The sequence below is a fragment of the Entelurus aequoreus genome, linkage group LG11, assembly GCF_033978785.1.
Source record: "Entelurus aequoreus isolate RoL-2023_Sb linkage group LG11, RoL_Eaeq_v1.1, whole genome shotgun sequence".
NCBI classification, from domain to species: domain Eukaryota; kingdom Metazoa; phylum Chordata; class Actinopteri; order Syngnathiformes; family Syngnathidae; genus Entelurus; species Entelurus aequoreus.
Window position 1 is genome coordinate 56,584,992 of NC_084741.1, and position 24,898 is coordinate 56,609,889.

Below are 24,898 nucleotides of genomic sequence, written 5' to 3' on the forward strand. Positions count from 1 at the left end.
GCTCGTGACCCTCAGAGGGACACGCGGTAGGAAATGGATGGATGGATGGATGTTGTAGGCAAATACTGTAAAATAAATCAACTCCAGGTAATCATTCCAATTCAGAAACCGGATTGTATTCTTTGGTTTCGCTTATACTTTATAGTTAAGGGTTATAGTTGATGGTAGAAAGCATCTTACAGTAGGATGTGTCCGTGCAAGTCTTGTGAATAGAAGCAGGTGTGAGCTCCTCTCTTGTGTATTAGACAAGGATATCAGTATTTGGGTCTCAGGGATGTCCTCATTCATGCTGCTATCTAACGAGTCCCTGAGGTCCAGACAGCACAGCAGACTAACATCATTATCATGACAAAGGTGCAGGGCTGGTGGTGTACCATGCATCAAAAGCACGGATTTTACACGGATTTTACACGCTCTGACTGAAGATCAAAGTAGCCACTTCGCATGTATTATTGTACACTCAAATTTTGACAATCCACTACTGTACATTTAGCTTTTTCTTCCTGAAGTTGAACAATTCGTAATTTGACCAACATTCGTGCACAAAAGTTCAATTTGTTCATTGTGGACTTTTCACATTGAATTGGTGTTTTTCCCCTAACAATGTTAAACATGTGATCTTGTACACCAGGGGTCCCCAAACTTTTTTAACTGGGGGGCTGCATTGGGTTAAAAAAATAGGCAGGGGGCCAGGCTGTATATATATACATTTATATGTATCGTTATCGATGGGAAAATGCATTTTTAGACAATATGATTTGCCTGAGCGGCTGGGAGACACCGAGAGTAACAAGCGGTAGACAATGGATAAAAAAAGGACAGATTTTAAAAAAATAATAATAATAAAAATAAAAAATAAATTATTATTAATTAATTTTTTTTACTTGTGACTTTTTTCGGACGATGGCGGGCCAGTTCCGGGCTGTAGTTTGTTCTACATCATGTTTGTTTTGTATGTGTAGTTTAATTTTACACCTGTATGACAGTTCAGTAGGTGTGTGGGAAAAAATCGATTCAAATTTGAATCGCAATACTCACGTTGTGCGATTCAGAATCAGTTCTCATTTTAAAAAAATCGATTTTTATTTTTTAATTTTATTTGTAATTTTTTATTTTTTTTTTTTTTTTTAAATTAATCAATCCAACAAAACAATACACAGCAATACCATAACAATGCAATCCAATTCCAAAACCAAACCCGACCCAGCAACACTCAGAACTGCAATAAACAGAGCAATTGAGAGGAGACACAAACACGACACAGAACAAACCAAAAGTAGTGAAACAAAAATTAATATTATCAACAACAGTATCAATATTAGTTACAATTTCAACATAGCAGTGATTAAAAATCCCTCATTGACATTATCATTAGACCATTATAAAATGTTTAAAAAAGAACAATAGTGTCACAGTGGCTTACACTTGCATCGCATCTCATAAGCTTGACAACACACTGTGTCCAATATTTTCACAAAGATAAAATAAGTCATATTTTTGGTTCATTTAATAGTTAAAACAAATTTATATTATTGCATTCAGTTTATAAAACATTGTCCTTTACAATTATAAAAGCTTTTTACAAAAATCTACTACTCTGCTTGCATGTCAGCAGACTGGGGTAGATCCTGCTGAAATCCTATGTGTTGAATGAATAGAGAATCGCTTTGAATCGGGAAAATATTGTTTTTGAATCGAGAATCGTTTTGAATTGAAAAAAAAAAATCGATTTTGAATCGAATTGTGACCCCAAGAGTCGATATTGAATCGAATTGTGGGACACCCAAAGATTCACAGCCCTACAGTTCAGGTATTAAAATATTACTCAACGTTAACATTTAATACAATAATAAAAGTTCTATGATGGCAACTGTTTGACCCTAAGAATGGGTGATACATCAAGCTCGCCAAGTTTGGAAAAGTGAAGCCTTAGTTTGAGTGTTTTCTATCAGGCAAACATGGTTTGTTGGCATCGGACAAAGTAACAATACTTCGAGGCAGTTCGGCTGAGTCCGCGCTGAGTGCTGCTTGAGTGATTGTTTCCTCGCCAAGTGTTTAATCGGTGTTTAGTCTGCAACCAGACGTGTTGTCACGAAATATGGCACTGTTTTTTGACTTTACGTGAATCGATATCGGTCGGTGCCTATAAAAGTACAGACGTTGGTACCCATCCCGACTGAAATGTAAAAGTGAGTTTGAGCAGTTCCCAGATTGGACTTTGTGTGACCTCAGAGGTTCCACTATACATCCCTGAGCCTTTTGTCTTCTTCTAAAGCATGCAGCCCAATTCTGCAAAACCAATATATTTTGTCCTATGTTGTGTTGCATTTCATGTGACTCAGTAAATTGGCTGGATAAGACATTGCACAATGTCCATGTGACAGTTGTGATCAAGACAACAATCTGGTCTCAGGACCTTCCCTCTTTTCTTTTTGCTACGCCTTTGCCTCGTCATGCCCTCAGAGTTGAATGTCCTTTCACTCTGTTCATTCATGTGTGCAGAAGGCCTCCACTGCCAACCACTCGGCCCGCCGGACCAAGCACAAAAAGCCAGATTCCCCTGCGGTGTGCAGAACAAGGGGGTCCAAACTTATTACGCCAAGAGCCGGAAAGTCAAAGTATGCAGGGGCCATTTTGATATTCTTTTATTTTGTAAAAAAAAAAAAAAAAAAGAATAATGAAAACAGACATTGCATATGATTAAATACAGGAGTTAGTGTCTGCATTGCGTTTTAGTTGACAAAGTGTACAATTAATAGTTAAATTAGGGGTGTCCAAGTTGCAGCAACTATGTTTGTCGGACAAATTGTAAAAATGTAAAAAAAAAAAAAAGGAGGAAAAAAAACTGAACAATTTGTCACTTATAACACAAAGCTGACACTAAATTTTGATACATGTCTGTTTGTAGCATCTAAAAATACATATCAAAAATAACCCTTAACTTTTCAAATATTGTATAAAATGTTCTTTTTTTTTCTTTTACATGTTTTTTCATTATTTTATTTATTTATTTATTTTTCCTGACAACTTGTCACTCGAGCTGCGGGCCGAAAATGCACCCTGGGCTGCCCTTTAGACACCCCTGTTATAGAAGACACCCTGCAGAACTTAAAATAAGCTCTGTAGCCAGCCTCGTCTGTCTTACTTAAAATAATAATTACTTAAAAATAATTATTATTCTTTGCATTAAAGCTGCAGCTACCCAAATGGCGACTATGGTACAAAATTAGTCAAAGAAAATGTTTAAGCATTTGGATTCTGGTTCTCATTCTGGTATGGATATGAAATGTAGTTTAGGCCAGGTAGGGAAGTGCAATTTTGTATTCACAATTGAATAATTTCCCTTTTTTATTCTACCTATTTTTTTTCCATTTAAATACATAGCCTATATACAATATGTTCTTACCTTTTTGTGTATTTTTTTTTCTGTATTCTTAAAATGCTGTGGCACTACAAAGTGTTTTTTTTTAGGAAAGGGAACATTCAAAATAGTACAGTGATATGACACCAATGTTTAAAATGAAAACAAAAATACAATTTTAGTCAACAGTTAAAAATATTTCACATCGTTACGTAATGTTGGTATACATTGAAATTATTCGGATACACATCTTGTTTTATAAGTGATACTAAATGATAGTTTCCTGACAAAAACAAAAGACAACAAAAGAGTTTATTAAAAAAAAAAAAAAAATATATATATATATATATATATATATATATATATATATATATATATATATATATATATATATATATATATATATATATATATACATATATATGGCTTTTTGAAAGGAATGGCTTATCAAGTTCCTTAAAATAGCCATAATTCCCATCTTTAGTAAAATGTAACACGGTGCTAAAGTTGAAAGAAGGCAACTTGAAGTCAATCGAACAATCAATCATTCAAAGTTTACTTATATAGCCCTAATCACAAAAGTAAACGCAAAACTACTTTATCGTCACTCTCTTCACCAAAGTAAAAAGATTCCCTGTGTTGATAAATGGGTTAAAGGTAAAAAAAAATAATTGGAAGATCAAAACTGACCATGGAGTTAAAAGGTGGCAGCTTCATCTCCATGCACATCAGCCATTGCCTCAGCGCCCGGATTTGACCTCTGAACTCACAATGCCAGTGACTTAAATCCTCCACGTCTCTCCTTGAATCAAAGATAAATACATGGTATGTTGCAGAGGTTAAAAACATGTTGCATTAATTATACATAACAATATTAAGATCATATTTGCTAATCCCAAAACACTTGAAGACATTTCTCCTCCATCAGATTATTTGTTTCTTCAGTCCCTCCAGGATTTGGCGTTGTCACGATCGCACCAATTCATGCCAATTGAACCAATGCCTGCGAATAATGAGCTGTCTTGCAATTTGTGCAATGCCCGCAACTTCCCCACACATTTTGGCCAATCAGTGTAAATAGGGATGGGAATTGATAAGATTTTTACAGTTACGATTCTACTTTCAATTCTGCTTAACGATTCGGTTCTTTAACTGTTTTCTTACAGGTTCTTATTTGGGGAAACAAGAGAACAGAAAGGTAAAATAGCATCAATTGTGTTTAGTTCAGAGCAGGGGTGTCACACTCATTTTAGTTTAAGGGCCGCATGAAGGAAAATCTATTCCCACGCGGGCCGGACTGGTAAAATCATGGCATAATAATTTAAAAATAAAGTCAACTTTTTTGTTTTCTTTGGCCAAAAATAGAACAAGCACATTCTGAAAATGTACACATTACAAACAACCCTCTTGGCAAAACACTTCAAGTTAGTTGAAAATTCTGATAAAAAATTGATGCAGTTTGAAAGAACACAATGCAGTTTTTACAAAGCCGTTAAACTTTTAAGGCCTACTGAAACCCACTACTACCGACCACGCAGTCTGTTAGTTTATATATCAATGATGAAATCTTAACATTGCAACACATGCCAATACGGCCGGGTTAACTTATAAAGTGCAATTTTAAATTTCCCGCTAAACTTCCGGGTGAAAACGTCTATGTATGATGAAGTATGCGCGTGACGTCAATCGTTGAAACGGAAGTATTCGGACACATTGTATCCAATACAAAAAGCTCGGTTTTTATCGCAAAATTCCACAGTATTCTGGACATCTGTGTTGGTGAATCTTTTGCAATTTGTTTAATGAACAATGAAGACTGCAAAGAAGAAAGCTTTAGGTGGGATCGGTGTATTAGCGGCTGGCTACAGCAACACAACCAGGAGGACTTTGACTTGGATAGCAGACGCGTTATCCGACGCTAGCTGCCGTCCGCATCTATGATCGGGTGAAGTCCTTCGTCGCTCCGTCGATCGCTGGAACGCAGGTGAGCACGGGTGTTGATGAGCAGATGAGGGCTGGCTGGCGTAGGTGGATAGCTAATGTTTTTAGCATAGCTCTGTGAGGTCCTGTTGCTAAGTTAGCTTCAATGGCGTCGTTAGCAACAGCATTGTTAAGCTTCGCCAGGCTGGAAAGCATTAACCGTGTAGTTAGAGGTCCATGGTTTAATAGTATTGTAGATTTTCTGTCTATCCTTCCAGTCAGGGGTTTATTTCTATCTGCAGTTAAGCCCGATGCTATCACGTTAGCTCCGTAGTTAAAGTACTTCGCCGATGTATTGTCGTGGAGATAAAAGTCACTGTGAATGTCCATTTCGCGTTCTCGACTCTCATTTTCAAGAGGATATAGTATCCGAGGTGGTTTAAAATACAAATCCGTGATCCACAATAGAAAAAAGAGAGAGTGTGGAATCCAATGAGCCCTTGTACCTAAGTTACGGTCAGAGCGAAAAAAGATGCGTCCTGCACTGCACTCTAGTCTTTCACTCTCACGTTCCTCATTTCAACCTGTGACGTCACGCTACTTCCGGTACAGGCAAGGCTTTTTTTATCAGCGACCAAAAGTTGCAAACTTTATCGTCGATGTTCTCTACTAAATCCTTTCAGCAAAAATATGGCAATATCGCGAAATGATCAAGTATGACACATAGAATGGATCTGCTATCCCCATTTAAATAAAAAACAATCATTTCAGTAGGCCTTTAAGCACTTCCTGGTAAGGATTCTCATGTTCGCAGTTCATTAAAGACGTGACACCATAGCCAAAATCAAGGTAACATACCTAAAAACATAACCGATATGAATATAATAGATTTTAGCATAAAATTAAATGGAACAAACACAATAAATCTAGAAACACACAATTTTACAATGGTGTTCAGGGTGCGCATTGTGTTTTCAACCAATTGCAAACTCTGCATGGAACTCTTAACTAAAAAGATGACGGTCATGTTGACTTAAGTCTTTGCATCTTACCGTCTTGTTATTTTATCCGTTGAGTGGATAATTTACAATTAAAGAAGGTATTACACTGCCACCAGCCACAACAGGACCAGCTGATTGTTTGCATCTGCGCAGATTGGAGTAGCGGCAGCCAATCCAGAGGGCGCTTAAAGTCAGCGAACACGTCATATTCAAACAGTGTCATGTGAGACGTCAGTTACACCTGAATTGCTATTGCGATATCCAGTGGACACATTTAGAACAGCAGTTTCTTTCATTCAAAAAATTCAGCTCATTTTTATATGAAAACTGATCTCAGCCTGATACGGCCCAGATTACTCAGGAATGTAACATTTATATTAACATTGAAGTAGCAACCTTATAATTATTACAAGTAGCGCTGTTGCAATCGTGTCCTGTAAAATGTAGTCAACTACAGAGCGCTCGGGCGCCGACATTTTGCTTTCTGACGTCGCTACGCACGTTGCGTAATGACGTCGTTCCCAACCGCTGGCATCGATAAGGGAATGGCTTGAAAAATTGGCAAGCGATCACAAGGAATTGATACACCGGAAACTAGTTTCCGATTCCCATCCCTAAGTGTAACACAACTTTTGCGTGTAGATGAAGCAGAAACAACAATGTGTAAGAATATACCCGCTCTTTGTTACTCACACGCCACAATTTTCATCCTTCCACGTAGCTTATGCTGCGTTCCATTTACCACGGACGTTAGAAGTCTGAGCTGGGAATGTGAGCGTTCCAGTAACGATGTGGGAAATCAACATGGCCACATCAACGAAAGCTATTTTTGTGCTTGCCTTGTCTGAATATAAACAACTTATGGGAAAATATGGACTCTTTCTGCAACCTTCTAACACAGTGGAACGAGAGGAAACACAGACGCTATTGCTAACGACTTATATGTATATGCAGATGGAAATGAGCTATTTAGCTATAATCTGGTACAGAACATATCTGTCTTTGAACGTAATGTTTCTGTGCATTGTCCCTTCAAATAAAGACTAAACTATATACCACATGAAATAAAGGTAGTTTACACTACAGTGAAGTTACCATATAAAAATGTCCGACAATACATCGTATATGGTTGATTTACTGTGGGAAAAGCTATTTAGAAGTGCTAATAACGGATATTATAGAAACAGACATCATTGTTTACATCCAGAGCAGCCATCTTTGAAACGAACCCAGGGGTAGCTAGAATGTTCTGACTTTCCGAGTCGGAAATCCGACCTCGAGGGGCGTTCTAGTAGAAATTCCGACGGGGAACCCAGAAATTCCGATTTCCCAGTAAAAATGTAGTGTATCATTAGACTTACTTCCTGTTCCTGTCTACAGCACTAAGACTTCTGATTAATGTAGTATATAGACATGTACTTCCTAGCGTACATGTATTAATTTATTCAAACTTTATTTATCCAGACTAGGACAACTAAGAACTTGTTCGTTTGCAATGCTGACCTAGCAAAGAGGCAACATTTACATGACCGAGTTGTTGAAGTGTGACGATGATCTCTCAAAGTCTCATTTGCCAACACAAATGGTGTAATTTGTAACAGTAATTTGGCATTAGCTCTGTGGTGTGCTGTTACTGCCATCTAGTGGCTACTTTTAAGTCAGCCTGGTGTAAAATGAGTAAAACATTGGTTAGTTTTTCAATGTTTTGTTTAAAACCTATGCTTTTTAAGGTTAGCTTTACTAGGAGCACTTAACAATATTAACACATTCATAAAATCAAGACAATTCCAGGTTAGTGAAAGAAAGCATCCCTTAACACATCGCAACTTTTCTGACAAAGCTGCTGCTAATTTAGCCATTTTCGGTCGCAACAGTCTAAGAAAATGCCCGCAAACTCCTGGAGGGACTCTTTCTTGGCTCGATTTTTTTGCTGAGTGCAATTGATCAACAGGTTTATTAGCATGCATTTTCATTCTTCGGGTTATTTGCATTGATTGTTTATGATTGCACAATATATAAGCCAAAGTATATGGCCCATATTTACAAAGGCCATATTGTGCTAAGTACAGTAGGAAGGGGATTCACATAGCCCCACTTGTCACGGTTTACCAGACACATGAAACGTGACGAATTGTGGCGCAGCACTATCCACTTCAGCTGCTCATATGGCAGTAGTATTGAATATCTTAAAGTGTTTTTGGTGGTAATTCCATCTTTGACCACAGCATCCCAATGCTGAATTATGGGATGAAAGGTTTTAGTTTTAGTTATATTGTATTTATTATTAAATGTATTATTGTTCTTTTCATGGACTACATGTTTGATGACACCTTTCTAGTCATTTGTTCAACAAATCTGTTAAAAATATTCATAAATATTTTTGCTCTGAGCATACCAGTATTGTTGATTCTGTGAGGTAGGTGTTGTTGATTCAAACAAATCACCACCAATATCCTGCAATAACACACAAGTTGTCCATGTAGTACATTTAAATGTCAGTGTATAGATAACTGATCATATATTCTGTCCTCTATACACTTACCTCACAGCTTCCAGACGCTAAAGAGGGACGTTCTGAGATGGAACGAGTCCAACTTGAGCAGTCAAGGGAGTCTTGTGAAGAACTGAAGGAGAGAAATGCTGGGTTGTCCTTGCTCGTAGTTCTCTCTATTGGACTCGCTGACTAATGTTGGCACACAGATCAAAATATGCATGTATGCAAATTCTCAGGACAACATTCATCAAGTGTATTTATTACAGTATTTTACTAATGAGATACAATCCAGGAATGTTTAACAGCAAGTTTTAGTTCATAGAAACGCTCCCAGTATTCAGGACTATAATCATTGGAATATCAGAAAAGCAACTAGGCCAGGGGTGTCAAACTCATTTTAGATCGGGGGGCCACATGGAGAAAAATCTACTCCCAAGTGGGCCGGGCTGGTAAAATCACGGCACGATAACTTAAAAATAAAGACAACTTCAGATTGTTTTCTTTGTTTAAAAATAGAAGACATTTTACAAACCATGTAGGGTTTTTTTTTACACTTACATGATGCGGTTAATAGTATTCTATCATTATTTGTCGTTATTTATATTTTCTGAATAAATGATGTGATAATGTTCATCAGTCAACTCATTGGTGTTAATTTTCAATCTATCAAGATAAAAAAAATGATATCAAAATCAAATTACAGTATGTTATTTATGTAATTTGATCATTTTCCTCGACATCATGTGGTTTATTTTGTACATATGTAGCATCATCAAAGAATTGCTATTGCGACATCCAGTGGACACATTTAGAACAGCTGTTTCTTTCATTCAAAAATTTCAGGTAGATTTTTATACTTAGCAAACTCATCCCACGGGCCGGATAAAACCTGTTCGCGGGCCTGATCCGGCCCTCGGGCCGTACATTTGACACCCCTGAACTAGGCGGTTTGAGGGGTGTTCCGAAACAGCTTTTTTACTTCTGATATGATTCCAATATTGAAACGTTGACTATTAACATATATCAATATCAGCACGAAATATACTTGTAAGAGATATTATTTTATTATTATGTAGTGTGGAATTTAGGAAAAGGTTTGATAAAGTGACAATACCCAAAACATAGAACAATGGTAGATATGAAAAACAGTAATTTGTTCATCATTAGCATCTGAAATGGACCTATGTTTTTTTTTTTAGGTTAAAGTGGATTGGTAATAAATCTTTTGTCGACAACTAATGACAACAATAATTGATTAACTCCTCATGCAGAAAGTTAAATGATGTGGACACATGTGTTACTGGATACTTTCTAATATGCTTCTGCTTTGTAGACTTTGTATCTGTAGGTAATATACAACTATAATTGTTTGATACTTGTATGTTGACAAATGTTGTGTTTTAGACTGCAATATTGTTTACCTAAGGATACTTATTACGTATGTATAGCTTGTGTGCTATTGTGTCCTTAGCTGTCGTGTAGCTGCTAGCTCCTAAAGCTCCACTATAATGGAAGAAAAGAGCAACCTTGTGTGCTGAGTGGACGACGTTTAGACGTTAACTGGCTGTCCAGCTTTGCTCAAGTAAACGTACTGCTTGTATCAAAGATTTTAGATGCAAGTTTATATAATGCAATACTTTTTTTTTAGCCAAATATTGGATTAATATCAGATCAGGGCACGCTTACTTACTGTTGAACTTATGCAATGACATGGTCACACTGCCCCCTGTGGTCAACTGAATAACAGCTTAGCAACATTTCTGTTTTTTTCAAAGACTAGAATATGTGGTAAAATGATACTATAAACAATACAAATAATTCTCAACTCAAATAATTTATATTTATATTACACAATACAAAACATTAGATGACCAAAGTGCTTCTTAAAGAGATTTATTTACATCATTTTATCTTAAGAACACACATCAGCCCAAAACAACATACAGTATAGTACATAGCAAAATAGCTCTCAGAATGCTGACTCAAGGTATTTAATTTGTATTGCATTTAATTTCCCTTAAAAGCACTGTAGGAAATATACAAAACAAGAAATGCAACACTGATGTTATAATAAAACCCAATGCAAATGGAAAAAAACTCAGACAAAAAATAACAGAATAATGAAAACTATTAACACAAATGATCATGCTGTTTATAAGTGAAATAAAGCGAGATAATACAGTACATGTAGTATATGCCGTTTACAAAAAATATTCTACTATGGACTTTATATTTACATACTGTTCTGGGGTACCTATACTATCATAAATACATATTTATTTCATTGCAGTAATGTGTGAGTGTGATTGAAGGCCAATGTTTGATTATTTTGTGTCTCAGCCTGCCAAATGGGGATCCAAGGTGGTGTCAGCTTGACTGCCTCAGCTCTCTTCAAATGTAATATGCAAGGGAAGAAAGTGGATATTATCAAGAACCAACAAAAAAATGAAGCGAAAAATAAACAAAAATCAACCAAAAATGTGATGATCAAATGGTGTTAATACATTCACCATACCTGCGCTACTAAGGGACGTTCATGCAGATTTGAGAATCCATCCAGATCATAAACTTGGGCCATCCAGGTGTCTGCGCTCAGAGGCTGGATTCTGAGAGACTGGGGCAGATATCAAAAAGAGGAAATGCCATTTTATTTTAACGGTAATGGAAGAAAAAAAAAAAAATCATTCCTAAATGTGTTTACAATGTATTACAGTAGATCCCCGCATTTTTGCGATTCAGCATTTCAAATTCGCGAGTTTAAAAACAATTATGTTTAAATTATTTCGCTGTTACTTATTAATGATTTTTTTTCCGCATAAAACATGTCAACATAAAATGTTTTTTACGGCATACATACCGCGTAAAAGAGTGAGGTCAATGTCAGATGTTGTGTTACTGCCCGTTAGAGTGAGCGCCACAACAACATAAGTCCGGGTGTTGCACTAGACTAAGGACTATGCTTAAGGTTGAACCGTGACTCAGATTGACCTTTTATTAATGTACCTAAATATTTCATAATTTAAAATGTGTTTAGTATTTATTTAAGGCACATTTAGGCTTCAGCCAGGATTGCGCATACCATATTTTTCGGACTACAAGTCTCAGTTTTTTTCATAGTTTGGCCGGGGGTGCGACTTATACTCAGGAGCGACTTATGTGTGAAATTATTAACACATTACCGTAAAATATCAAATATTATTTAGCTCATTCACGTAAGAGACTAGACGTATAATATTTCGTCGGATTTAGCGATTAGGAGTGACAGATTGTTTGGTAAACGTATAGCATGTTCTATATGTTATAGTTATTTGAATGACTCTTACCATAATATGTTACGTTAACATACCAGGCACGTTCTCAGTTGGTTATTTATGCGTCATATAACGTACACTTATTCAGCCTGTTGTTCACTATTCTTTATTTATTTTAAATTGCCTTTCAAGTGTCTATTCTTGGTGTTGGGTTTTATCAAATAAATTTCCCCAAAAAATGCGACTTATACTCCAGTGCGACTTATAAATGTTTTTTTCCTTCTTTAATATGTATTTTCTGTCGGTGCGACTTATACTCTGGAGCGACTTATACTCCGAAAAATACGGTATATATGTATAGCTATAGTCGCATGGCAACTAAGGAGGGGCAGAGGGTTCTGGAGCTTTTCTAAAATCCATACAGTCACTTTTATTATTATTTTATTGCAAACACATACATTTTTAAGGGAGTTTCAGTTACTTGCGGTTATTCGCCATTCACTGGCGGTCTCTTAACAGAACCACTGCAAATAGCGGGGATCTACTGTATATGGTTTATGAGGCGTCAACATAAATGTGCTTGGTGTTATAAAATCACTGAGAAGAACATAAAACAAAGACAGAAAATGGAAAATGAAAACAACTTACAACCAAATTAAAAGTAGGTAGTTCTGCATGGTGGGGGGAAGGGCAGGATCAACTGACACCATCTTAGGGTTGGGCCAGGGAGACTCGATAAAGATGAACATGGAGTGTGTAATGAAGACAAAGTATGCAAGTCCACTTTATGAAAAATACAAAGTATAACAAACACTTTTTTGATGGCATAACTTTAATTCCGACATTTTTTTCAGTATGCTTGTGCTGTCTCATTTTTAGTGTTTAGTTTGATACTGCAAATACACAATCCAATTATACATTTTAAGGCAATGGGTATCTATATAGTTTTGTCACGAAACATATGAATTATGCATCTTAAAAAGAAATAGTGTCAAAAAAGGATAACAAAATAAACACTCTATTGAATGAAAAAAAAAAAACAGGGAATACTGGAAATCAATTTCAGTTTGATATACAGACAGCATATATTAGTTCAGAAAACAACAATACAACTTTTTTTTAGAAGGCATAAAATACGAGCTACGAAGCTACTTTGAAGAAGCGGAAATGTCATGCTTGGATATACTACATGCTGACTTGTTAATTCATAATATAAAACAATTAAAATTCTCTTGACATTGTTGTGGAGGGACGAAATGGATAATTAAGGTAAGGCTTGATTTGACCACATGCTGGCGAAAAATAAATAAATCAATTTCTTTGTAAATAAAACTATTTTCGCTTAAGTAAATGTATTGCTATTGTTGATTCTAATGTCAAAAAAGAACAATGCTCTAAGAGATTATTGTAGTCGTTTAAAATCTGCGGCTGTAGCCAGTTGAGGAGGATGAAGTAAAGGAAGAGGATGAGAAGTTCGCACTGAAAACAGAGCCTGCATCAATACTGCCTCTTCTAGATCCTGATCGGGATCCTGTCCTTGAACCTGTTCGTGAGCCATAAGCAGATCCAGAGCCACTGACATTGTAGGGACTGTAGAGGCCTTTGCTGGACTGCGAGGAGGCCTCCAGAAGCCTGAGACTAGTTCCTTCTTCAACCATGCTTCTGTCCATGGCATCTTTAAAAGATATTTTGAGTTTTGTTTTTGGACATGTTAGATATCTTGAGTAGGTACTGACATCTCTCAGTTTTTGTGCTGTGCGGGCATCGATGGCACCCTTCTTAATCGAATCATCCAGTGAGACTCTTCCTTCGACACCAGGCTCAACAAGTCCACCAGTCAGATATTGTACCTCAAGGAAGCGCTGCCCAGCCTCGTAATACAACCAGCCCTTCTTCAAAGCTTGGGAGGCAGACATCTTTTCTTTACTTCTGGAGTCTTCAAATCCATTGAATGCTTTTTGAGCCACGTTCAGACGCTCAACCATGATTTTGTCCACAAGACCTTTTTCTGCTGCATCACCAATTGAAAATCTCTCTCCGCTTGAAGGGTCAATTATTCCTCCTGTACAGGCTTGGGCTTCCAACAATCTTTGGCCGCTGATATTGTCTACTAAGTTTCTGTGCATGGCCTCAGTGATGGATACCTTCTCCAATGTGTCTATATCCAGTATTCCAGCAATAGGGCCGGTCTCCTCTGTTGGGTCATTCCATATGACTGCAGGTGGTTTTATGGAAGGTATTGGGCTCATTGGGGAAGAGAAATCAGAGCAAGTGGTTGAACCAAAGGATGATGTCCGAGACCGGAAGCCTCCCATGTTTCCAGACAGCATGTCAGCAAACTCTGTGATGGACAGGTTTCCAGCTCGATATGATTCTAGACAATTCTGGTCAATGAGGCCACGTGCCAGAGCATCATCAATATCATATTGTCTGCCTGACTTCTTGTCAATAAGAACAGATTTGACTGTATCATCAGAGGACGTCATAGTGATTTCTTCCCATTCGCACTCTTGTTCAGCAAGCTCCAAATAGGTCTGGTGATCAATAAGTCCCTTCCTGTAGGCCTCATATACAGTCATTTCTTTGCCTGTGTCTGGGTCTACTATAACAATCCTGCGTTTACGAACTGATGATTTGGACGAGGTCTTTCTCTCCCGTTTCTTTTGTTTTAGTAGAAGAAGAACCAGTCCAGTTTGAGGATCAGTAATGCACCTCTCCATGAGCTGCAGATATGTAAGGTTTTCTTCAGTGTTGGGATCAAAGAAGCCTTTGGTGTCATCAGATGGATCGGTCAGAATTTCATTCATTTCTTCATCAAAGAAGCCACGTTCATAGGCCATCTCAACTGGCAAACGGTGGCTTTCTTCTGGGTCAATGATTCCACCAGTGGCTATCTGAGCCTCCAGGAGACGGATTCCGTGATCTTTCAGGATTAATCCTTTTTTCATGGCCTGGAAGAGAGATATTGTCTTGCCTGAGTATGGATCTCTATAGCCTGTCACTGCACGCTCAGCAGAAATAAGCTTGTCTTTAAATTCTGAACCTACAATTCCCATTTTTGCTGCTTCATTGACAGTTAGCTTGAGGTTTTTGATTGGGTCAATTACATACCCTGTGGCTGCCTGGGCCTCAAGGAGTTCAAACGCAGTACCTGGTCTGATCATGTTCTTCTTCATGGCCTGATAGATTGACAGACACTCCTTAGTGTTTTCGATGTATACACCAGCAATACAGCTTGTGCCCTCAAGGTACTTTGATAACCTATTGCTGACCTCTTCAACAGAAATAAGACCCTCATTCAGTTCAGTAGCGGTTTTCTGGTCAATAATTTGCGAACGGATCAACTCATCCATTGTGATTTGTTTTCTAATACCCTTGAACACAAGCCTTTTGTCTCCCAGAGAGAGAAGACGGTATCCGCTTTCTAACTGGCATCTCTTAAGCAGCTGTGCATAGGACAAGGTTTCATCAGTGACAGGGTCAACAAATCCTTTGTTATCAGTAAGTCTTTCATTGGTCTCCTTGTTGATAAAACCTCTTTGCATAGCAATGTCTTCTGGTAGGTGGAACTGAAATTCAGGATCAATTATGCCTCCAGTAGCAGACTGAGCCTCTAACATTGCCAGGGCGTAATCCTCTGGAACAAGGTCTTTTTTCATGGCCTGGAAAAGAGATATGACTTTTCCACTGTATGGATCTTTGTATCCCGTAACTGCTCTCTCAGCAGAAAGTAGTCTGTCATGGATCTCAGGGCCAACAACACCCTTGCGTACAGCTTCATCAACAGTGAGCCTCTCATTCCTTACAGGATCGACAATGTATCCTGTTGCTGCCTGTGCTTCCAAAAGGTTGAGGGCAATTTCAGGCTTAAGAAATCCTCTGTTCATTGCTTGGTATATGCTAATCTTGGCACTTGAGTCAGTTGTGACCCCAGCAACACAGCCCGTGCCATACAAATAATGTTTCACACTACTCAACTCCAGTATGTCACGGATATCTCTTTTCCCTTGTTTGAGAAGGTTGTATGTCTCCAAATCAATGATGCGGGCATTGTAAAGTTCCTCAATAGTAACTCGTCTTCGCATTGTCTTACATGACAGAGGATTCTCATTTCGGATGATCTCTCTTTGCTCCATGATCTCAATGATAATGATTACCATTCGCTCTTTGGTAAGGTTACCTAAACGATATTCCTCCATAAGCTTTTGTCTCTGCTGCTCTGGAATCAAATTTGAGTTCATGACATCCCAGATACTCATAGATTTATCAGCTAGGCCCTCAATGGGAAGGTCAATTGGAGTTTTGTTCAGGTCACTTTGTGTTTCCTCCTCTGTGTAGAGGTATGTCTTTTCTACAACTGTAGGAGACTGAGGTTTTGAGAGTGGAAGGATACACATACCTGTCTCTGGATCCCTTTTACACTTGTCTTTAAGCTGCCTATATGTAACATTTTCATCCGTTTCTGGGTCTGTAAAAACCTTGTTATCGTTGGATGGCTGAGCTAGAACATTGGCCACTTCCTGACTGAAAATGTTCTTGTCAAATGCAATATCCATTGGGACACGATGGCTGTTTACAGGGTCAATTATTCCTCCAGTGACCATTTGTGCCTCTAAGAATGGCATTGCTTGCTCTTTCAAAATGAGTTCTTTTAGCATAGCTTCAAAGAGAGATATTTTGTTGCCCGTAAATGGATCTTTGTATCCTGTGACAGCCTTTTCTGCAGAGAGTAGTTTCTCATGTAGCTCTGGGCCAACAAGTCCTGATTTTACAGCTTCATCTACGGTCAGAAACTGTTTTTTAACAGGGTCTACAATGAACCCTGTGGCAGCCTGAGCCTCGAGAAGAGCAAGGCCGGTGTTGTGTCTGATCAGATTTTTCTTCATAGCTTGATATATGCTTGTTTTTTCTTTAGTGGGTTCTAAAAAGATGCCAGAAATGCTGTCTGATCCCTGGAGGTATTTGTTGACATTAGGATTCTCACTGACTTGTTTAGGTGTTGTTTTTTCTTGCTGAAGACGAACAAATGTTGACTTGTCAATTATTTTGGAATCATACAGAGAGTCTGCAGGGACAGGTGATCTGAGACCCTTGAAGCTTAGCTGCTCTCGTTTCTTAGCCTCCTGTTCTTCTATAATTGTGATGACAATCTTAATGATCTTTTCAATTGTTATCTTTCCTGATCTAAATTGTCTGAGTAGTTCAAGTCTCTGTTCCTCAGTTAGATATCCAGAATTGATAAGATCCCAAACGGTCATCTTCCTTCCCTTGAGTGGTCCGGATTCAAGCTCAACAGTTGCCTGAGTCATAGCTTCTTTTGTCTGGGCTTCGGTAAGTGTTGGCTCTTCCTTTGCATTAATTGCTTCATCTGTGAGAAGTAGAAGCGGGAGACCAGTTTTCTCATCAGTTACACATGTCTGGAAGAGCTGCGCATATGTGACCTTTTCTTTTGTGTTGGGGTCAAAGAAACACTTAATTTCATCAGTTGGATTGCTTAGAATCTGCTTCATGTCATCATCAAAATATTTTCTCTTGCAGGCAACATCATGAGGAATGTGATGGCTCTTGACCGGATCAATGATGCCACCAGTGGTCATCTGTGCATCAAGTAGTCTGATTCCTTGCTCTAAAGGAATAAGCTCTTTTTTCATTGCTTGAAACAGAGACACTGTCTTTCCAGTATATGGGTCTTTGTAACCTGTAACTGCTCTTTCTGCACTTAGAAGCTTTTCATGCAGCTCTGGGCCAACAACACCAGCTTTTACAGCTTCATCAACAGTGTACTTTTGATTTTCTAATGGGTCAACCACATAGCCTGTTCCTGCTTGAGCTTCAAGCATATGTAAGGCAGGACCAGCTCTCATTATGTCCTTCTTCATGGCCTTATAGAAGGACATTATTTCCTTTGTGGACTCAGTAACTACACCTGCAATGCAATTTGTGCCCTTAAGAGCTTTGTGGACAGGTTGCATTGCAGAGACCTCTTTGATAGTTTTATTGCCCTTCTGCAATTTGTTGTACAGGTCTTTATCAATAATTTTGGACTCAAGGAGCTCAGAGGCAGGAACAGGTGCTCGAAGACCACTGAAGTTAATTTCGTTCTTCTTCTCTTTTTCTTCTGCCACAGTGATCACAATTTTAATTAGTTTTTCGATTGTGATCTTCCCTGTCTTGTACTGACGAAGAAGGTCTTTCTTTTGGTCGTCAGTGAAGTATTCAGAATTGATTATTTCCCAAATGGTCACAGTTTTTCCCTTGAATTTTCCAAATGGAACAGATACTGTTGTTTTGTTGAACACATCCTTGGTCTCTTCTTCTGTGTACATGCTGGAGCATTGAGCAGCTTTGTCTGTGATTGGCAAAAGCAGCATGCCAGTGTCCGGATCAGTGCAACATCTCGTCATTAATTCAGAATATGTCAATGATTCCTGGGTGCTGGGATCAAAGTAACCCTTTGCATTTTCTGAGGGTTTTTCCATACACTTGTTCATTTCCACATCATAGAGTCCCTGTTTGAAGGCCACTTCATTGGGTACACGGTGACTATTGACAGGATCAATAATGCCCCCTGTTGCAAGTTGAGCCTCAAGAACTCTGATGGCATGATCATGTTCTATCAGACCCTTCTTCATAGCTTCAAAGACAGATATCTTGCCACCAGTGTATGGGTCTTTGTAACCAATAACTGCCCTCTCAGCTAAAAGCATTTTATTATGCAGCTCTGGGCCAATCAAGCCTTCCTTGACAGCCTCATTAACAGTATATTTCTGATTCTTAATGGGGTCTAGCATGTAACCAGATGCTGCCTGAGCTTCAAGAAGTACCATGGCTGTGCCTGGAGTAATTTTTTTCTCTCTGGATGCTTGGTAGATTGATGTTATTTGTTTTGATGGTGTCAAAATGCCGGCAATGCTGTTCTTTCCTTTAAGAATTCTTTTGAGATGTTCAGTCTCACCAAGTACTTGAACTGTAGTTTTACCATTTTTAAGCTTATCAAAATCTTTCTTTGGTAAAAGACCCAAGTCTTGAAGTCTGATTGCCGGGACCTTTTCACGAATACCATCAAAAGATAAGGGATCTACTTTCTTCTGGGTACTGTCTATTTCAATGGCATTTTGTCCATTAAGAACATTATCGACCACAGTGACAGTCTCCATCTGCTGCAGTTTCTCTCGCAGTTTCTGGTTCTCTTCTTCAAGGATTCTTTCTTGCTCCAATCTTTTCTTTTCCAGGTCCTGCATTTCTCTTTGCTTGTTAAGCATCTCCCTTTCAGCTTCTTTTTGTTTATTAAGAGCTGCATCCATGGTAGCCTGTAGTTTCTTCTTCTCTTCCTCCATCTGCAGTCTCTGCCGTTCTTGTTCATCTTTGAGAGCTTGAGCCTTTTTGACTTCCTCTTCAAACTGGCTTTCTAATTTCTTTTTCTCATCTTCAATGAGCTTCTCCTTCTTTAACAGCATTTCTTTTTCTGTAAGGAATGTTTGCTGAAGCAATATCTTCTCATGCTCAATTTGTTTCTGCTGGGCATCAGCCATCTGGCAGGAGAGAATAGAAAACATCAAATAAGTACAGGTTTGTAATTGATGCATGTGAGTTTTTCCACACCCAATGTTTGTTTCACACGCCATACAGTGCAATCTGCTTATGCATAACTAATCATTCTAGATATGATGTGTTTATGTCTACTGTTTGCTGTTTTGAGTAACAGAAACTGAGGTGAATACCCATTAAGCCTAATAAAAAGGTAACTATATTCATTTGAGTTAAATTAAAAAATATGTCAACAATGACAGCCAATTTTTGAGAATTAATATATTCATTTTATAAATTTTTGTATGAGACGCGCAAGCATAACATAACTTATTGGGACTGTCATGATGTCCCAATACACAAATATGTTTTCCCTATAGTGAAGAATTTGTTTTTCTACTAAAAGGAAAAATATATTGCTACTACGGAACTGAAACGTTTTATTTTAATTAGTTTTATTTAGTTAGTTATCCTAGATTAATGGCCCAATATACTAATTGGAATTCCTTCATTGCTATATTTTATACATTTGAAATTTGAATTTCAATTTTTTTACATGAACAACTTTATATACTTTTTTTAATGAAACAAAATGAAGCGTTCCAGCGACATTCCATGGCATGAAGCATTCAGGGAGGGGACGTGCATGAGCACAGTGCACTGTAAAAAAAAAAGATTTAAGTGATACTAAATATCAAATATAAATGGTTAGTACAATCAAACAAAAGGGATAGAGGAAACTGGAAAAAGAATGTGGTTAGTTTTTAGAAAAGAGTTAACAATGGCATACACTGCTTGTTATGCCATTTTTTACACAATACCTCTTTAGACATATTTTGAAGTTCCTCAGCCTCTTTTTTCAGTCTAGCCTTCTCCTTCTCAAGGATTGTGATTGAGTTGCGTAAATCCTCTGCCTCTTTGCTGGTACTTAGTCTTTCAACTTCCAGTTTTTGAACAGTGGTCATTTTTTCTTTGGTGGCAATTTCAGTCTCATGAAGACGAGACGCAATTGCATCCGCTTGTTTCTTGAATTTCTTGGCTTCTTCTTCGGCTTTGGCCTGGGCTTCGCTGAGCTGAGAAACTTGGAGTTTAAGTTTTTCGGACTCCGCTACAATCTCGAGTTGCCTTTTTCTTTCCGCTTCAAGGGACTTCTGGTATTCCTCCGTTTCCTCGTCCAGACGCTGCTGCATGAGTTGTTTGTCCTGAAGCAGCTTTTGTGCTTGCTCTTGAGCCAAGTCCTTCTGCTTTTGAAGCCTTTCAGCTTCAGCTCTAAATTTGGTTGCTTCCTGTATGGCTTGTATTTTCTCTTTGAGCATTTTGTCTGCAAGAGCTCGTTGATGACTCAGATCATCTTCAGCAATCTGTCTTTGGCGAGCGGCCTCCTGGGCTTCGACACTTAGTCTTGCAGCATCTTCAGCAAGCTGTTTCATATTTTCAGCTTCCTCTGCAAGGAATTTTTGAGTGTTATCTTTGTCTCTTTTAGTGAGGCGCTGATTTTCTGCCTCAATTTTCATTTTAAGCTTGAGCAGCTCTTCCATTTGAACTTTTACTTTAAACAGTTCATCTTCTACCTGTGCCCTTTGTTTGTCAGCGTCTTCAACCTCATCCTTCAAGCGCTGGAGCTCGTCATCAAGGAGACATTTTTGATTGTCAGTCTCATTAAGCTGAAATTTAACCTTTGTGAGCTCTTGTTCTACTTGGAACTTCTGTTTCAGTGTCTGCTCTGCCAGTTTTTTGTGTTTTGCCATTTCCGCATCAGCTTGTTGCTTTTGCTTCAGTGCCGTAGCTTCAGATTGAGCAAGTTTAGCAGCTTCAAATTCAGCCTCCTTCCTAAGCCTCTCAGCATCCTCTTGGGCTTTGGCTTGGTTTGTGGCTTCTAACTCAGCAGCCACTTTCTGCCGCTCTGCTTCCTCTGCTTGCTGACGGAGAAGTGCTGCTTCTCGTTCTGCCTTCTCCTTTGCAGCCTCAGCCTGTTTTGCAAGCAACTTGGCTTTTTCATACTCTTCCTTGAGTTTCTTCTGCATGATGCTGTCTTCTTTCTGTTGAGCCAAAACACTTTGGGCTTGCTGTTCCGCTGCACTGCATTTTAGGGCTGCTTGTTTGGCTGCCACGACCTGTATTTCTGCTTCTTTGTCAGCCTCGTCCTTCTGCTTTTTGGCTTCTTCAGCTTTCTTTTTCAAACGCTCAAGTTCCTCCTGAGCGGCCTTGCGTTGTCGAGCTGCATCTTCCTCTGCGGCAGTGATTTTCTTAACCTTCTCCTCAGCTTCCCTCCTCTTTCTCTCTTCCTCGAGGGCAAGCCTTCTCAGCTTTTCAGCCTCGTCCTCTGCTCTGAGCCTGCTTTGTTGAGTTTCCTCTGCAATATTTTTTAGCTTGTTTAGTTCGAGTTCCAGATCTAGTTTTCCTGATGAAGCTTTTTCAAAGTTGAGCTTGAGGATTCTGATTTCTTCTTCGACAACTCGCCTTTGCTTAAGTGTGTCATCTACTATAGCCCTTTGTCGGTCCATTTCATCCTCAGAAGATTTTTTCAGTTGAATGATCTTCTCCTCAATTGCTTGCTTGTGTTGGTTGGCTTGGTCTTCCAATGCTTTTCTCTGGTAAGCCTCATCTTCAGCTTGTCTACGCAGTCTCTCATTTTCTGCTTCTTTATCCTTCAGAGCAATTTCAGCTTCAGTTTTCAAACGGGTGGCTTCACTGATAGCAAACAGCTTCTCTTTGAGGATCCTCTCAGCTTCTGCTCTCTGACGAGCTGCCTCTTCTTCAGCAACTTGCCGTTGATGCTTGGCCTCCTCTGCAATGCCTCTCAGCTTGCCGGCCTCCTCAGCTAGGTCCCTCATCTTGGCAGCCTCTGCCTCAAGAAGCTGTTTGCTCCTCTCAGTGTTGGACATAGTCTCCTTTTCCGCCTTGGACTTAAGCTGAATGAGTATATTCATTTCACTTCTCACTTTGGCTAGTTCATCTTCTAGCTGCTTCCTTTGTTGTTGTGCTGCAATAACTTCATTTTTGAGACGATACAGTTCATCTTCCAGCAAGGATCTCTGCTGTTCTGCATTGTCAAAGTCTGCCCTGAGACGAATCAGCTCTTGTTCTGCAGCAAGTTTCTGCTCAGCAGTGCTCTCAGCCATCTTCCTCTGCCTCTCCAGTTCTTTCTCTGCCATGTCTCGCTGCTTCAAGGCTGACTCTTCAGCTTTGGACCTCTTTCTAGCCTCCCGCTCCGCCTCCTCTTTTTGTTTCTCAGCTTCTTCCTGCGCAAGGTTCTTTTTGTGAGCTTCTTCCTCAGCCTGGAGCCTTAGGCGGAGGGCCTCGTTAGCCTTTTGCCTCCATTTTTCAAGTTCCTTTTCTGCATCTTCCCGAGCCAATTCTGCATCGTCGTGTTGTTTCTTCAGAAGTGCAGCTTCTTGTTGCAACTGAAGGACAGCGCCATGCTCTTGTTTGAGGGATTCTTCCAGTTTGGAGGTCTTTTCCACAAAGGAAGTGTGTCTGCTGTGGAGCTCAGCGGCAGCACTCTTCTGGGCTGCTTGATGAGCAACCTTAATTTGTCTTTCCTTTTCAACCTCGGCCTGCTTAACTTGCCTTTCTGCCTCCTCCGCCTGCATTTTCAGCATTTCAAGGTCTTCCAGGGCTTTTTGCTTTTGGCGTGCAGCTTCCTTTTCTGCCTCAGATTTTAATTTGAGTTCCTCCTCAGCCATGATCTTTTTTTGGCTCTCTTCACGGACTTGTTTGCGTAGCTTTTCGGCTTCTTCTTGGGCAGCCTTCCTAAGTTTCTCAGCTTCAGCCGCTCTGTCACGAAGTTGCTTTAGCTCAGATTCCGCAGTAGATTTTTGTGTGACTGTTGTCTCAAGTTGGATTCTTATGAGGCGGATTTCCTCTTCAATCTTTACTCGACTTTGAAGAGCGTCGTCCACTTGTTGACTTTTGTCCTTGATCTGCTGCTCTGAAAGATTTTTGAGCTCGTGGAGTTCCTGTTGAATATTGTGCTTTTGCTTTTCCGCATCTACAGCAGCGACATCTCTCCTGCTAACTTCTTCCTGCATTTTAAGCTTCAACTCTTGCGCCTCTTTTTCTGCCTCGGCAATGGCCTTTGCATGAGCTTCAGCTAACTGCTTCTGTTTGTCTAATTCAGCCTGCATCTCAGCCATTTTTTTCTGTTCTTCTGCTTTGAGTTTCTTTGCAACTTTCTGCATTAGTGGAAGGAAATGGTAAAGAAAGATTATAATTAAGCATGACACGTTATAGGTGACACTTTACATTACCCAGCTCAAACAGTGTGAGTTAATTGTAATTGCCATGGTAATCACAACATAATCATACTGGGATAAGAGCAAAGTAATGTACAGTATTACCAGTGCAATGTTAATGTTAAAAGTTAGCTCAAAGATCAAGTCAAAGTTCAATGTCAGATGCAAAATAGATTTACATTCAAGTGTTGTTAAATTCACAATGCAATGAAAAGAATATATGACAAAGCAATGGATGTTGGCATCAGTTAATGGATGGAACATATTCACAGAAAGAAAATCATACTGCATGCGGCATTCATTGGACTTTCGACACTAAAATTATATATAAATATATTTTTTTAATTAAACGTCTTTCACAAAATAAATATCTCTATTTATTCAGATCATTAAAATAGTATTTCAATGTGTTTTTCTATAAAATCCTTAACAATTTTCTTTTTAAAGTCGGGTTCTTCAACACACTATACACCACAATTGAATGAACCATGAAAGATGAGCAAAGTTATGGATCAAATACCCAGAAAAGGCCATAGTTTTGTTAGTAAACTATTGAAAAGGAAATTAGTAAATGTAAAGTTTGCTCAAACATGAGCGTGAGAATTATTTGACATGTTAATGAGTTCTAGTGCTCGTTTACAAGAGTTTTCACCCGAGTACGTTTTTTACATTTATATTTTGCAGTCACCAAAGATTTCGAAATTAAAGAAAAAAATAAAGCTCTAAAGCTAAACAATGAAAGGAAACCAAATTGCACCCATACTGCATGTGAGAGAACCTTCACCACAAAACAATTTACCTTTTTAATGCTCAGAAAAGCTCAACCAAACATCATGGCAAACCACTGGCAAGCAGTTAAGAGAAGATAACAAACACAGAAACCATTAGGGTTAGAAAAAACGGTGAGAGAGTGTTGGTTTGGGAAACTAAGATAATAAAAAAGAGGCACAGTTTTGAAAAGTACCAGAGGTATAGGAAAGGAAATAAAACCTGCAGTGAAAGAAAGAACCCCTTACCATAAATCTGCAACGGGATACAGAAACAAAGAAAATAAAGCAATCCAGGAGGTTGCAGTTTGACACTGTAAACACAAGAAGCTACATACTGTA

At 38.7% G+C, this 24,898-nt stretch overlaps 1 protein-coding gene across 1 annotated transcript in view; it reads right to left on the reverse strand.

Moving 5' to 3' along the window:
* Positions 1-24,898, reverse strand: part of LOC133659663 (plectin-like) — a 269,882-nt gene that overhangs the window by 44,812 nt on the left and 200,172 nt on the right. Inside the window, exons 32-33 of the mRNA XM_062062246.1 lie at positions 20,376-23,729; positions 13,454-19,559 (exon numbers count right to left, since the gene is read on the reverse strand). Coding sequence (XP_061918230.1) covers positions 13,454-19,559; positions 20,376-23,729 — 9,460 coding nt within the window. The remainder of the gene's footprint in view (positions 1-13,453; positions 19,560-20,375; positions 23,730-24,898) is intronic.